This window comes from Anguilla rostrata, chromosome 7 (genome assembly GCF_018555375.3).
Source record: "Anguilla rostrata isolate EN2019 chromosome 7, ASM1855537v3, whole genome shotgun sequence".
Classification (NCBI taxonomy): Eukaryota; Metazoa; Chordata; class Actinopteri; order Anguilliformes; family Anguillidae; genus Anguilla; species Anguilla rostrata.
In genome coordinates, this window is record NC_057939.1 from 52924304 (window position 1) to 52941305 (window position 17002).

The 17002-nt window shown below is 48.4% G+C and overlaps 1 protein-coding gene across 2 annotated transcripts in view; it reads right to left on the reverse strand.

Annotated features, from left to right (window-relative positions):
- LOC135260034 (storkhead-box protein 2-like) overlaps positions 1 to 17002 on the reverse strand; it is a 54844-nt gene that overhangs the window by 26522 nt on the left and 11320 nt on the right. Inside the window, exon 1 of one of the 2 annotated variants that reach the window (XM_064345116.1) lies at positions 9858 to 11522. The exons of the other annotated variant lie outside the window; for it this stretch is intronic. Coding sequence (XP_064201186.1) covers positions 9858 to 10026 — 169 coding nt within the window. The 5' untranslated portion in view covers positions 10027 to 11522. Of the gene's footprint in view, positions 1 to 9857; positions 11523 to 17002 lie in introns of those variants that run through there. 2 annotated transcript variants of the gene reach the window in all.

The following is a 17002-nucleotide window of genomic DNA, read 5'->3' on the forward strand; positions in this document are numbered from 1 at the left end:
TGCATCGCTAGCCATCGCTAACACACGCGCTGGCCGACTGCGCGAAGCTGATTAGTGTAAATCAGGTGCTGATCTGCGGCCGCGCCAAGCTCAGGAAGGAGAGCAGCTATCAAAGGGGAAGGAATCTGCATTAAGAGGAGCCATTTCTGAGAGGAGAAAGTGCCCTGAGCCAGGCAAGGCGAAGGCTAGCCCGCGCTGTTAGCCGCACGGGGTTAACGAGTTCATGGCATCCCAGCATGCACTGCTTTCCTAATTCTCTCACCGCGAGCGCGCAGCGCACACATGAACCCACGTCAGGAACAGATGATGTGTACCAGACGAGCAGGGAGAGGGAGAGAGGGAGAAGAGGGAGGGAGAGAGAGGGAGAGATGTGGGTGGAGGGAGCCGCTACAATAACTGACATTTTTAATATTTAAAGCTCGCATCAACGCATGCATTATTTATAAACGCAATTAATTTCATTGTTTGTCATCATTTCTTTGAATCGCTCTTCAGGCAGATACCGGGGCTTTGATTTCTCTCTCGCTCTCTCGCTCTCTCGCTCGGTCTCCGAGCGGCTCGCCCGCGATGAGCGTAATTTGTTTCGAATTAACAGACGAGGCGAGCTTTCATGACGCACCGAAATGGCCATGTCACAGCCTCCCCCCCCACCCCCATCTGCATGTAACGTGTTCCATGAGAACACCGTGTACACACACATGTTCACTGCTTGCCTTTAAAAATGCTCATTTTTATGAGCACACAGTAGACAAGCAATGGTGAGCAATGTGTACACACACATACATTCTCTCTCTCCTCTCCGTATCTCTCTCTCTATCTATCTCTCTCTCTCCCTCTCCCTTTCTCTCTTTCTCTCTCAACAATGAGGCATGGCTAGCCTGAAAGCAGTGAATTATTTATATCTGCGCACAGTTTTTTTTTTTTTTTTTTTTTTGCAAATGTAGACCACGGGCGGCTCGGGCCTTCTCTAAACTCTCCCTGGTGACCCAGATCATCAACAGCCTCGACGTCTTCATCAGGACGACATCAAATCAATACCCAGGGATGATTTCACCCCCCTCCCCCCCTCTCCACAGCCAGAACATTCTGCACAAAGGCAGCTCAAAAAAAAAAAAAAACTATAAAAATAAGGCTCAGCATGGTCTGTACAGAAAAGCATAATTAATAAAACATGGTTTCTGTTGCCTTTTCCTTTGTTTTTCTTTGCTTTTTTTTTGCGACGTGAATCGTATTACCCCATACATAACACAAAAACAAAATAATAATGTAGCCGACTTTCACGACGGGTATAAAGATGCAGACATGCAAGGATTCCCAGAATACACCAGTGATTTGAAGAAAAGCGGCACAGTGTACAGAACACCTCTCAATTCAGCAGCCAGTGTTAAGGGCCTCGTTATCACACTGAGCCTAAATGGACTCCCATGCAGCACAGGGTAACAGTATGTCCACAGGTGGCAAAGAACACGTTATCTACATGGACAACTGACTTTCAGTGTGAATAATTATTATGGCAAAAAAACCTTAAGGGACAGCCTTTGAAAAGCCATGGCTTTCGACTGTACGCAGCACTGAAAGTCAATCTCCGGACCTCCAGTGTTTAATTTAGGAGTTGTGATGTGCTATGGCAGTCACAGCAGGACAAAGCAAAATGGCCGACCCCAATGTCCAATAAAGTACAAAGTGAACGCATACACCCAATGACACGGGCAGGAACATTAATCCATTGCAGTATTTGGTCTCTTTTTTTTTAAAGATCCTGTTTAAAACGCAGCACTCCATGTGCTCCATATGAAGGCTGTGGAAATTAAAAGGAAATGGCCAATAAAACTGGCTTGAGACATCTGGAAAACTCCCAAGGTTGACAAGGGAGGAAAAAAAGGGAATATTTATGGCTGGCAAGCACAGGTGTATGCCCCCTGAACCGTAAAGAAACATTTCAACAGAAAGGGTGTTTTGGATAAAACCTATAGGCTGTGGATTGAAACCCAGGGGTTGGAAAGTCCAGGGGTCAGAAAGTAGAAGTCCTGCCATGTATACCATGAAGAATGGTGCTCATTAGCAAATCCAGGCGACTGGAACAAAATCCTGGGATGAACTTTTACTTTCTGTAACCTGGATTTTCCACCTCTGTTGAAAACACCTTGTGGTGCAGTCAGGAGGTTCTCTCTCATAACCTTTCCAGCGCCTCCTTGGCCATGCGTCCATGGAGGAACCGTAACAACAATTTTACACAAAAATTGGAAAAAGGAATTTACGTAAATATTATTTTGTCAGCAAATAACCATAGGTTTGTCTTGTTGAGACAAGCATATACAAGCAATGTAAATGTAATGTAATGTAATGCATATGTTTTTTGAAAAGCAACTTTATACAGTTTATTGTCATCATGTGGTATTACTTAAATATATTCCCATGAAACATTTTTTATTTCATGGATGTTTAGAGATTAAGAACCACATAAGTCAAATATTACTGAAGGAATTCAGTCTTGAAAGCTGCCGTGATAACTCATTCAATACAGCAACATATGGGCAGTGCGTTTCCGTTAATTGCCAAGCATATAGCATATACTTATGATACAGCTACACATAATGTAAAAAATATGGTCAAATACTTGTATTTGTTTCATTTATCTTTATTTCTGCCATAAAATCACAGCTATTGATGCTAAAAATCCAAGTACGATCGGCTCAACTGACCATAAATGAAACACACAATTGTTCCTTTTATTTAATCTGTATGCTATAAACATATTGTGGTTATTATGGTTTCATTTATGAACAGTCAGCATAAACATCTGGCTAAATTGCGTAAAAACCCTATATTTTGGATGATAAATAACATCAATTTTTCCCATATTTACATAAAGGATTAGGTCCAAGTTAGGCTTTACGCCGCAATTTAAATTCCTTTTCAGCTCAGAAAACCAGCAGAATGCAGACCCTATGATTACACTCATTTTTTCACCAGATATACGAAAAGGGAGGGATTCCCGGCATCAGGAACAATTTAAAGATGGCCGCCCTCTGCCTTTGTGACCTCAGCTGCACAGCACAGAGCAGAACGTGGCCACACACACACATATATATATATATTTATTAATTTTTCTTTCTGCTCGTCTGCTTCTAAAATCCTGCAGGGCGGCATTAGTGATGTCAGCATCTGGGATATCCAGAACGTGGGCGATTATTTTTAGCCGGTTCAGTGTGTGTGTGTGTGTGGAGGAAAAGAGAGGGAGAGGGAGAGAGAGAGAGGGAGAGAGGGATTGAGTGTGTGTTGTGTGGAGAAAGAGAGAGGGATTGAGTGTTTATGTGGAGAAAGAGAGAGAAAGCGATTGAGTGTGTGTGTGTGTGTGTGGAGAAAGAGAGAGGGATTGAGTGTTTATGTGGAGAAAGAGAGAGAAAGGGATTGAGTGTGTGTGTGGAGAAAGAGAGAGGGATTGAGCGTGTGTGGAGAGAGAGAGAGAGGGACTGAGCGTGTGTATGGAGAGAGAGAAAGGGATTGAGTGTGTGTGTGGAGAAAGAGAGAGAGAGTGTCTGTGTGATTCAAAGATCCAGAGCAGTTTACTGGGTCCTTCATAGTGGTTGGTTGACCCTACAACGCCAGTAGATCCACAGAGAAGAGCACACACATGCACACAGGCACACACACGTACACACACACTGTATCATGGCTTCTAATGGACCACCAGGGCTGCTCCTTCTGTGTCATTACCACTGCTATAAACTACAGCTACACACCATATTTCCAGTGATACAAACTCTACAAGTCCTTCTACACCACCGATACACAACAATTCGCCTTTCTGTTTACACAGACCACTTCGCAAATGTATTTTCTGTTGACAAGCCTCAGCATGGCAATACACGAGAATGTATCAGTCAGGGAAAGGTCTAAAAAAAAAAAAGGCCAACTTGTCCTAGCTCCTCACAAAACAAATCCCAAAATCCTGCATGTTCCTCATTTATCGTAAAAAAGAAAAAGGTTAAGCCCCCACACACGTAGATTGTTAAAAAAATACCCAAACACCCCTTCTTCTCTGGCAGGATATCAGAGAGATCCATCTCCCCAGATACGTTGGTTGTGCACGAGGTACAGAGATGTGAGCCGTCCTTTATTGTGGAGAAAGCATACACTAAAGTTAGCGTCATTACAGGTACAAAGGGGCTGAAATGTTCTCTTTTGTAAAAACCTGGCTTGGTTCGGTTAATGGGGGTCCGCTCTGGGACGTACGCCACAAAAGCCCCTTCATTGGGCCGGCAGGACTGCCCTGAAAGATAGCCAAGGGAAGATAACCAGTAACATACCGGGGAAAAACCAGTAATCCAGATTCCTGATAAAGTTTTTTGCTCCAAAAAATCATCTCTCTTTTCCAAAAGGAATTCAGCAAAAAAAAAAAAAAGAAGCCTGATTCGTCTCAACAGATTTGCACCGGCAGCCGAACAGAACAAAAAAAATAAGTAGACACGTAGGCGCCGATTTATTAAAAACGATTGGGGTGCTCGTCTAACGACAGCGAGTCTTCGACTCCGACAGAGAAAAAGCTCGCAGGCTTAGATTCCCCCCCCCCGTTTATAAAGCTTCATAGGTCACATGAGCTAATGCACATCGCATGTCAAAAGGAAAATAGCATACACGTGCCGGACGGTAATTTCAACAGACCAAGGCCTACAACAAGAGCATCCTGTAACGGCCTATGTGTAGTGGTAGTGTTCGCCTTTACGTTTGAGCCTCTACAGACAGCCACCGTTTCTGACAGAAGAGCATAGCCAGAAAAGCTATATGGCAACAGATTTCATGCAAAACTGTGCATCACAAGTTGCCAGCGCTTGTTGTACTAATCGGTAATCAATGAGAAATGGATGTCAGACATCACACCTGTGTTTTGCATGCACAGAAATTACACAACTAAAAGCAAATCATTTTTAACGTTCATGTGCATATCAAAAGCCATTTCTCCGATTTCCTGGAGAATTCTTTTTATAACAGTGGGCAACAGCTTCAGGATAACACTGCAAAAAAATTTCTGGACCTAGGAAATGGTTTGAACCAATGGGATTTCCCATAGAGGAAAACTTACTACACAATTAACAATTATTAATTATTACTTACAGTTTTGCTGTGACAGTTTACTTTTGCAAAGTTCCAACTCTTGGTGTAAATTTACCTTAAATAGGTAATTCTGTCTAAAATGGTGACAATGTTATCCCAAAGACCTCTGGGCTATGAGAGAGAAAAGGGGTGTGAAGCCTTCACAGGTTAATTTAAGGTGTCAGTGATGGCATCAGATGGAAAACCTCTGTAGTATGATCTAATAACGCACGTGGACGAATAAGAGCGACCAGTCTTGTCTTCCTGACTTTCAAGTTCTTTCAAGTGACTTTCAAACTGCAAAATGAGACATTGTACAAGATAGTCGTCACAAAAAGAGTAACAAAACCCATGCAGTACCTCAATCAATCACGTGGAATCACGATAACAAACGTCAGCGATCGCTCGCCTTCCTGAGACTGCCGAAAAGCTTGTGGTCTGGCTTCAGTCAGCCCCCTCGTCCCGTCAGGTGTTAATGGAAGCCATTTTGACCGATGAGCCCAACGCATAAACATGTCTAATTACAGACGCCGTGGGCACTGACCGAGAGCCAGCTGAGAATCTGACATGGACCGGGGTCAGACAAATCATTCCAAAACGGACCTTCCATGTAAACAAGCCAGAGTAAGAAAAGCGTTTCCAAACGCCGAGGCCTTTGCTTATGTCAACTCAAACAAACACAGTTACCTGACACAACCCAAGTTGTTTCCTTTTTTTTTTTTTTTTTTTCTTCCCAAACCGAAAGGCCATGCTTTTGCAGTACGGACAAGTCGCGCAGTGAAGTGGTAAACAGGGGCGGGACGAGACGTCCAAAAGCGTCTAACTGCTGTTGTGTCCTTCCCCAGACGACAAGCGCCTCCAGGCGCAGGGATCGGCGCAGATCTGACCAGCAGCCGCTCGCTATCTGGGTCTGCGCGCCAAGGCCCCTTGCGTAACGGCCCATGAAAGAGGGGCATAATTGCTTTGATAAGATTTTGCGAGGGGATCGCGCTAAGCTGCGGCTCCGGGCTCCGGGTCTCCAAAGCCCCCCAGTGTTCCTCTCCAAACAATGCTGCTGATTGTGCGCGCACCTCCTCGCCGATGAGGCCCCCCCCCCCCCTTCCAAACAGCACTGCAGCGGCGCGAGCCCTCATCCACACCCAGCTGCCTCACTCTGCCCATAACAAACCGCCTGCCGCACCCGCAGAACGACGCCGTCATCCATTTTACACACGCTGTCGTAGGGGGGCCTTTTCGCACCGACAAACAGGAAGCGGTTCCTCCCGCTGTTAGCCCGGTTCACAGCGCCAGACTGCGCTGCAAAGCCGGAGCGTAGTGACCTAGATACCGAGCGGCGTTCATCCAGCATCGCACCGCGCCACCGCGCAGGGAAACCGAGCCCACTCAGGGGAGACGGCCAGGATTCGGAATGTGGGGAGCTGACTGTGACATCACGGATTGTTCAGTAACACGCTCAGATAAGCTTCTGAAACCAGCAACCGGTCACAGTCAGCTACACGTTTGTGAAAAACTAAACGATTCATGCGTTGACAATTTTGATAACCCACAACAGAGATCGAAGATCATCACTCTCGTTTGCTTTAAAGATGATCAAGGTACACTGATTTCTCAGTCGCCATCTTGCAAGCACATCTTCACAACAAGCTGTAATATAAGCTTATTCAAGTTAATTAGTGGCTCAAATTTATAAGTGGAAAAATTACATGAAGAAAAACAGATATAGTCGATATAGCAGCACTAATCTGAACAACAAGGATTTCATTAGCTACTGTAGCTATAACAGTTTATTGGACTTCATCATAAAAGCAATGAAACTCTCTCCATTGAATTTTCCTCCTGCTTTCACTGGATGCTGACAAACATACCCTTTACATTTTCCACAGAAATGCAGATAAAATTCATGGGTAAAAATAAGTGACCACACTCACCCATTATATTGAAACGATGATTAGTCTATGGCTTGTTTTGATAATATTATTAGTGCATCTAAAAGCAAAAATATGCCAGTCTTTTAGTCCGTGACGCTGTGATCTACTGAGACTGATGACAATCAACTCTAAATGAAATGCAAAAGTTTGTCTCGGTTTTCTAGTTTGTCTGATAATTTACATGATACGCTGGCAGCTACTTTTCATCATGTTAAAACAGAAGCACCCGCTTTTGCTTTCTATTGCCAGAATATGAATCACATGACCTTCCAATGATTTCTTTTCAAAATAAAATTCGGAATACTCAACCTTTAATTGCATAATTCATGTCACTCTCTCCTAATAACATCTACAGGGTTTTCCCTCACTACAAAATAATAAATAATGCTCTAAAAGTATGAGCATTAAAAGAGAGAGAGAGAGGGAGAGGGAGAAAAAGAGAGATGTGCTTTTTGATACTTTTCTCATGCAAATACAACCTATTTGCATTTGAATTTGATTGGGAGAGAGAGTGAGAGGATCAAAATGTAACTGCAACATATTCTCAAAACATATCTGCATTAGCAGTATCTTACAAGCTTAACCCTCAGATAAAAACTGCATATATCTGTACGTTGAAAAATAAACGTTGTACTTTGTGTTATTCGGGCTTAATAATACTTGACTAATATTTGATTTCTAAAACTGTATTTGAAAGAATTTTACTACAATTATGAGTCAACGTTTTTGCAGAGAAGATTCTTTCAGAAAGAAGTTGTAAGTTATGAATGGCATTATTGCAAGTATGTTGTGAGTCATTCTGAGTGCGTGGTTGGGTTTCATTGTGAGTTAATTTGCATTGCCTTTCCATCGATATTTCTCTTCTGGGGAGGGAAGAACTTAAACCTGCAAAACGAACACAAATGGGCGCCTTTTTTTTGTGACCAGTCATTTATTTTCAGCGTAGTCATTGTGCATCAATCTATATTCACCTCCCACAATGGCCACATCGTTTAACCCTGACCTAAGCCGTTGCTAGGAAACGTGAAGAGGCCCCGAACCAATGTGGACTCTGGCAGGCCCTGACTGCGCTCCACCATTCAGGCCCGATCTTTGGGCTCCTTCACCCTTAAAATATTCCGCATTTCCTTTTCTTTCGCCTAAAGTAAACGGATTGTCCCCCGTTCTCAGCCACTCCCGCATACGTTTCGACCAATCGGGACGCGGGAAGCTGTTTTGGGGGCGCCCTCGTCCGCAAACAGTCTCCATTCACGCCACGGCACACTTAAAAAAAAAAAAAAAAAGACCTGTGAAACGAGCGGAGCTTGTGCCCGGGGTGGAGACGGGCTCTGGCACAGGCAGAGGGCACAGGGACAGAATTCAGAACAAGAAAAGCTTCTGGACGGGAGGGCCGGCCCTTTCACGGGCAACCCTGGCAAACGCCTGGCGCTGAACACTAATCACACTGGCACACAGAACTCGTGGCCCCTTCGTTAATAATGCTGACAGAGGCCCCTGTGTTTTAACAAGGCCACCGGATGGTGCAGGGACAATTACATCCTATTTACCGGACATTATTCACTGGGGTAGGCATGGGATTTTTTTTTTTTTTTTTAAAGATGCATGTTTCATCCACTCATTGCCTATCATTGCATATCATATTCAGAATGACTCAAATTTTGTATTCTTAAGCTACTTGAGACATAAAAAAATACCTATATATATTCTCATACACACATGCATTTCATTACACACACACAAGCACCCTACTGATTTTGGGATGGAACCCAACAAACAAGCATGTGTCCAATGTTTTTTTTTTTTTTTAAACACAAATAGTTAAATGATCTGTTCATTCATATTCCTTGACAACAATAGTTATTTTCCTCCTCAGTAGCTAAAAAAATACTACCTCAGTGCACTAAAATCTCCAGTCGGACGAGTCATTCAGCGATTGAATTTACATGTCCGGTTTTGCATAGCAATACCCGAAGGCACCGACAAGCTGGGAGCTTTCAAATTTATAGAAAACAGATCTCTGGAAAGCCTAGTATAGAACAAAATGGGGGGGGGGGATCTGGCAGAACTGATGTAAAAGTCCCAGCAGTGTGCAAATAAATACAGCTCACTTCTCCTCCGAACAGAATCGTGGCCTATAAAAGAGGCCCAGACGCACTTCAGCCCCTGATGGAAAGCGTACGCTCGGTTTTTTAAGAGCGTCCCCCTCCCCGGGCAACCTCCCACAGTCCCGGCGATCTCTCCTCCCCTCCTCTCCCGCCAAAACAAAAAGGAGAAAGGAAAGGCTTCTCTGCCGGGGGTACGGCACAACCCGACACCTCGTCATTAACCGGCTGATTCCCGTTAACTCGGACCGCTTCAGCCGCGCCGCCCAGGCTAACGACGAAACGCGGATTATTCCCGAGACGAGAGGGAGACTCGGACGTGCCACAGAGCTGCCATCAGCACACCGAGATCTGTTTACATCTCGTGCGCAGAAATGACAACAAAAAAAAAAAAAGCACAAGGTGTTTGCTGTTTATTGACAACGCGCAACAAAACACCCGTATTGAAACACCGTGCGGGGAAACTTGCCGGAGAGCAAAATGGAGGATGCCTGCATCTCGCTGCCTGGCTCACAGCGCCTGATTTAGCGCAGGCCGATGCTAGCATCAGCCCGATACCGTGCCCTACAAAACAGCAGACACGCGTGCTTTTGTTAGCAGCCCATAAACAGACCCCCCCCACCCCCCACACCCCCCGACGCACACACACACACGCGTCTCACCGCGCTGTACCCCCCCAGCCCCCCCCCCCCACAGCCCCCCGCGTAGAGCGTAAACACACGAACAGACGAACCTGGCGTCATGTATCCTCGCGGCGCCGGGGAGATGAACGGCGGGGGGGCGTAGTGTTTCCGCAGGCGGTAGTCCTTCTCGCTGCGGGACCGGGCGCGCTCCGAGGCCCGGTCCGAGAAGTCCGAGCTGGGCCAGGCCCGGCGCAGGTTGGTGCTGCGCGTCTTCTTCATGGCGGCTCGGCGGCGGTGATGGGAGGGGGGGGGGCGGGGGGTTTGGGGGGTGGGGGAGCGCTACCTGCGGCTCAATCCCTTCCCCGCATCGGGCGGGCCTCCTGCGGCTGAGCGGTCCGTGTGCCGGGGGTGGCGGTGGAGATCAGAGGGGAGACATGGCGGAACTCCCCCCCCCTCCCTCTGCTCTGGCTCCCGATCGCTCTCTCTCTCCCTCTCCCTCTCTCTCTCACTCACATACGCACACACACACACACGCACACGCTCTCACAGACACAACAGACGCGCGCCGGCCGCGGGTAGCCCCCGCCGCCTCCGGTCCGGGCCGCTGCGGGTTCGACGGGTCGCCTTCCTTTCCCTCGACGGATCCGATTTCGCTCGCGTCCCACGATGCATCACACCGCGGCCGGTCCCCGGCCAGTAGCTCCCGGATTCACGTGCGGGGAGAGAGGCGCATAAAATGTGGCTCCTCAGCCGTCTGGGGGATGTGGGGATGTGGGGATGGGGAGGGAGGAGGAGGAGGGATGGGGGTGGGGGGGGGGGTCGTGAGGGAAGAGGGAGAGGGGAGGTAAGGATAGGAATGGGGGGGATGGTTCGGTTGGATGGAGCAGGAGGAGGTGTTGGGGGGAGCCGGAGATTTGCAGTGTAAAAGACCCCGGGATTCAAACAATAGCCCGATTCAGCACGGCGGTGCTTAGCCAACTGTGAGCCGGGGACACAAAAGACCCAAACAAATTAGAGGACCCACGGCCTCCGGTTTTGACCTAAAACCCGCGCCCCACGGGCTGTCAGGGGAAAGCCAGCGTCAGTCGCCGCGTCCCTGCGTTCAGGGACGAAGCTCCGTCGGGCCGGACGCGGCAGGGCACGGCGAAAACGGGGTTAAAAAAAAAAAACAAAGAGAGAGAGGGAAAAAAAAAAACCACCAGCAAAGATCCGCTTCTTCGCGCGATCGCAATCCAGTCAAGAAATCAAGGAAGCCCGCCGCGGCGCAGCGACTCGTCCGTCAGAAGCCATCCTCCAGCGCTGTGCTACGCGGCCGCTGCTCTGTACACCTTCATAAAGACTGCACACACGCATGTGCGCGAGCGAGCGTGTGTGTGTGAGCGTGTGTGTGTGAGAGCGCGCCCGCGCGTGTGTGTCGGCTGCGCGAGGCTGTACGCAGACGTGCGCGCGCGTGTGTGTGTGTGAGCGCGGAACAGAGAGAGAGAGAGAGAGAGAGAGAGCGAGCGAGACACAGACCGGGAGCGCGAGAGCAGCCGCGCGCGCATGTGTGTGTGTGTGTGTGTGTGTGTGCGTGTGTGTGAAAGAGAGAGAAACGTGAAAACAAAAGGCGGTGGCGGCAGCACGCGTTTCCTGGGAGCTGCTTCGTCGTCCTCTTCCTCCAGCCACGGAACGTTCCTCCTCCCCTCTCCTGTCTCTCCTTCACGATGGCTGGCCTCTCTCTCACACAGGCTCGGTCGTGGGAGCGTTTTCTCTCTCTCTCTCTCTCTCTCTCTCTCACTGGCTGCGCAGGCTGTGTTTGCCTGAACCCCCCCTCCCCCCCCCTCGCAGATGCAGCGCTCGCTGAGAGAGGAGGAGAGGGCAGGAAGCGAGTCGGGCTCCCTGTCCCATGTTAATGGGGGGGGGGTTGTCTTACGTTAGACAGCCTGATCCAGCCAGGCTGTGCATTCTAATGTAAAACACCCCCGTAGGCTCGTTCAGTCCCTGGCTGCCAGCCCAGCCAATGAGAGGACCCCGCCGTATTTACATACAACGCCACGCAATTTCACAAACCGCCGTGTGCCTCCCATACAAGGGGGGGGGGGAGGGGGGTGGAGGTTAAAAAAAAGAGAGAAAAAAAAAAGAAAAGCCTTATCAGCTCTTGTAAAAGCCACAGTGTTGTTGCTTGCTCTCTTTTTTTTTGCAAGCTCAATTTTCCCTCTCTTCCTCCTCCTACTCCTCCTCCTCACAGGGTCTGACACACTATATGAAAACCCGCCCCCCCCCACCCCGGTGGGGTCAGCCCAGGGAACAGCTGTGGCCGGAATCCTCCGGAAGGTAATTAAAGGGATCCTTCCACAGCAGCAGCAGGAGTGGGAGAGCGAGAGGGTGGGAGCAGGAAGAAAGGCTAGCAGGAGAAGGAGGAGGGCTAGCGGGAGCAGGAAGAATGGCTAGCAGGAGAGGAGAAGGGCTAGCAGGAGAAGGAGGAGGGCTAGCAGGAGAGGGAGAAGAGCTAGCCGGAGAAGGAGGAGGGCTAGCAGGAGAAGGAGAAGAGCTAGCCGGCTGCCTGCAAGGGGCTTCTCCCCTGCCCACAGAGATGGTGGTCAACAGGGGTGGTCAAACGCTGTATTATTTACTGAGCACTACACAGGGAACTGGGACTGGTGGACAGAGTACAGCTTCAGGCTTCAGCAGTGATCCAGGCCAAAGTAAAGCTAAACAAAACGCACACAGCTACAGAATCAGTGCATATTCTTCCTCCTAAACGAACTGCCCACTCATTTAGTTGAGTCTCAGTCCCTAGTTCAGTTCAGTCTGTTCTCATATAGAGAATGCAGAAAGGTAATAATGGGAGGGGAGACTAACATTCGGATATGTATTGCATATCCAAGGTGGATTCCATTAACCAAAGTCATATTCACCGTTTCTGGTTTTTTTTGCCCCAGCTGGATTCACTAAAGGAGAACATGGGGGGCGTAATGTTTTTCCAACGAGGTAGAGGTCAGAGCTCAGCGGTCCGTGATAATGCAGGCCTCCTCGGCCATACTTTCCCACCCATTCTCCCCTGACAATGGTTTAGCAGTTTAACAAAAAATGTGCCTTTTTTTAAAGGGGGCGTGGGAGGGGGGGGGGGGGGGCCTCCATGCTGCACTAATTAAAGGCTCAACAGGACGACAGAGTTGGGTGGACAGCCTCGGACGGAACAAGGAAAGAGGGGGATGTTTAAAGAACAAAACAATATAAAAGCCTCCAGTACTACTTCCTCTTCAGAGCTTTTTAGTGATATTGCTTATTTATTTCAGATTTAAGGAGGGATTTATCTTTGTTATCATTTTTTGAGGCAGTACACCAGTACATTACACCGCTACCGTCACTGTTGGCAACGGTGCTGTTTTGGGTCGTAACACAATAGCACGGGCAGAAGAATGAGGGACGTCAAGTGAAACCACCAAAACATCGTGCAGTTTAACCCCTGGGCTCCGACACACCTTCGTTTTTTCTCAGTATTCTTTGAGTTCTCCGGGTAAGCAGACCCCCCCCCCCCCACTCGCAGGTGAGGCTAAACAGACGCGCGGCTACGCGGAGCAGCTCCAAATGCGTCGAGACACGACGCGAAACGCGAACCTGCTGTTAAACGTCAACTTTACCGCTAGTGTCGTCCGCGCGAAGCTACCGCAGCCCTGCTTCGTTTGATCGCGATTAGCGCTCGGGAGCTACGCGGAAACGCGGAGGCTGTCGGAAACCAGTTCGTAAAAACCAGTCGTACCGCATCGCGAGGAGCAGAAATCCAGAGAGCGGGAACGGACGAAACGCGTTTGCGAAAAAACGCCGGCTGGACCCTCGGGAAGCAGACGTTACATCATAAACAGATTACATTTACAGATTACGTTTTATTTAGCAGACGCTTTTATCCGAAGCGACGTACAAAAGTGCACATCATGGTCATTTGGACAACTACAAAACACAGGTTCCATAAGGCACAATACTCAACATACACTGTCAGCGGTAAAAAGCCATTTAGTGTATGAAAAACTTTCATTATGCTGGCATGGATTCAATACGCAATTACAGAAGCAGCATGATTTTACCGAGTCTTGAGATTCATTCCACGCATTAAAACAGGTTTGCCAAAGATCTCACACCAGGCACCCCCCCATCCACTCACCAGCCATAAATGTGTTTATTCACCCAGCGTAAAAATAACTAACAAACACCTCATTAAATCTCGCATAGGCTGCTAATGTGTCTGCAGCAAAAACATATACAAACATGGCATGGTCAGCTGGCAAGGGCTACCAGCCAAGTCTACATACACACAGACTATGAGCGCATTCAGCTTTAACTCTCGAGTGTATTCAGCGTTAACTCTTGTGAAATTTATTTTACTAAGTAGGGGACTGCACATACGAACGTGATGCGTACTCTCTGCTGAAAATGCCAGCCTAAATCAGCCTGATTAAGCTGGTTTAAGTATTTTTGATACTTTTAGCTGGTCAACCAGCCACTCACCAGCCAGCAAGCCTACATAGTCAGCTAGTCCACCAGTTTGACCACTAACTTACTCTAGCAGCTTAACCAGATTCGCCCAGCTTTGACCAGCTAGAGACCAGCTTTGACCAGCCACAGACCAGCTATGACCAGCTTTAAGTGTCAGAAACACAGTTTAAACCATCGTAATGCAGTTTATAATTCCACTTGGTTTTAGCTGGAATCTCCAACAGGGCTGACCAAGTTTGACCATTTCAGCTCAGCTACAGTGCATGGAAACTGCAGAGCAGTAGAGTACTCCTGTGAACGTTCATTCTACCGAATGAGCGGTAGCCTAGCGCCCGGCACTAGCCCGCTTTGCTAGGCTTCCAGCCTGACCAGTTTCTCCTACAATTCCGTGCCCTGCGGCGTCCAAACGGTTAACAGTCCTGGTGCAGCGCTTAAGACCTCGCTGCTCTGTTTCTTTTCCTCGGCTCGTACCGGGGTGGGGGGTGGGGGGGGGGGGAGGCTGATGGCGGTAATCTCCGGGCAGGACCCCCCCCCCAGCGCCTCCTGAGTTAGTTTCGGCTCGTGTTTCAGCCCGCGCTAAGCCAGAGCGGCCAGCGATGGCTGGAATGCGGGGCCGCAGCGCGCATGCTTTCTGCCTCGCGGGTGAAGGGGGGTCATGTGATCCAATCCCATGCGGGCTCAGCAGGTTGTGGGGGCCCCTCCCTGGGAGCCACCTCCCATTCACTCCCTTGGTCATTCACCCACCCTTCCCCCCCCACCACCCCCAACCCGGGCCTCACTGGGAGGTCAGGCTAGAGCCCAGTGCATATGTGCCGCCCTCCCCCCCAAGCCCCAGAACTAGTTCACATATAAACTTCATCACATCAGGACTTGAAATCTCAAATAGACATGTTCCTTGAGGAGTTGTGGCAGACCTCCTTGGGGGTCTGGATGAAATGTGCTATAAAAAAAAATATGCCCCTGTCACGTCGCGGTTCCAACTGGCAAATTTGCTCAAATTTCCATTTTCTAAAGCCAGAGATCAGTCCGCACACAGAGACCAGACCGCGTTCTCATGGAGAGATCCCACTTGCCTGACTTGTACGTGACCTTGTACCTTCCCCTACACGAGTCTGTCCAGCCATGTCCATTTCCAAAAGCTCTGAACCGGCCACAGTGTCGCGGATCCATACCCGCCGTTGCCAGGCCAACGGTGGGACGGCCAACTGTCGTAACCGACGTGCCGAGAGACGGCTCTGTGAGCTCCCCGGTATTCAGGAGCTCCGGAAGCTTCTGCGGCTAACCGCTCCCGTCCCACACCCGCCCCGCTCCCCGGCCCCACGACCGAGCGCCCCCCCCCCCCACCCCCCCACCCCCACCGCACTTCAGTTTCTGTAAACATGATGTAATTATGGGCTTTAGTGGAGTAAATATACGGCCGGTGGCGTCGGCTGCCAAGCCTCGACTTAGCGGGTTTTTTTTTTTTTTTCCGAACACCGACCCCTCTGCAGTGATTTAAGGAGGAATTCAAACGTCAGCACAGCACTCCAACGCACGGAGGGATTCGGAAAATGGATTTTTAAACACGAGTAATAAAATAATTTTTTTGTTATTAACGAGCCTTGGATAGCTGGAATGCACTGGATGCTGGTGGCTTGGTGGTAACTCACAGCACCTAATTTCCTCCATATGAGGCTGAAAGAACGCATAAATTGTGAAATGGAACCATTGGACAAGAACAAGCCATATGACCCACACAGCAATATGATATATACGAAACAGATACCAGCCACCGCCCTGAAACTCAATCTCTTAAAAGCCTATATAGGACCTTTGGCAAGAGTTTCACATTACTGTATGTAGACATTACAGTATGATTTATATACTGTATGGAAAATAGCCATTGGACTATTTGTGCTTAAAGAGGAATATTCACACCTTTGTGTCTTCACAAGCTACTTGATCCTTTTTTGAAATATGACCCATTTTGAGAAGGATATGAGGGGTGTCATCACGAAAGACGATTTATTAATATTTTTATTCCTTCAAGTAAGAATTGGAAAGGGTCCGGCTAATTTCATGATCATTGTTGGTCTGCTAAACACTTTGGCCCACAGTACAGACGAATGAGGCTCGATGAGAGCTTATTGTTCTCCAGGCACATACACTCTACTACGCCTCATTATCTAGTCTTACCACATAAAATGTGACTGTGCTCAGCACCGTATAAATATTAAGGCGCTCGCAGTGCGCCGCGATGAACAGCCGAAGCACAGCTGCCCGCTGTTCAGAGAAGTCCTTGTTCGGCTAGCCCTTCATTAGCCCACTGCTGCATGTAGTCATTTCAAAGAGAATCCTTCATTTGGAATTGATTGAAATCCTGGCCTGGTTATAGTCAAGTAATCAGAAATGTGCCCCCCCTCAACCTGCCCCCCCCCCCCCCCACCCCTCCCACTCCCTCTCCCATTCCCCTCTCCGCAACACTTTTTTAAAACTGTACTGCAGCTGAACTAACGAGATAGCTTTATTAACAGGCAGCATTTCCAAGCACAGGGGACATAGCAGACTAGCAAGGGAAGAAGTTTGTTTTGACTCGGGACAAGCATATTACCTGTATCCAAAACTGAATCAGACAAAAAAAAGGATATACAAACTGCTCGGTTCCGAATAGTTTGAACTGAATGAATGCCATTCTGCACTAATACATATGGTGTGGATGCAGTAGAGCTTCCCATACAAATTCCAGGGACTGGGACCACTGTTGACAACTTTCAGCTTGCTTAGTACTTGTGCCACATTTGCA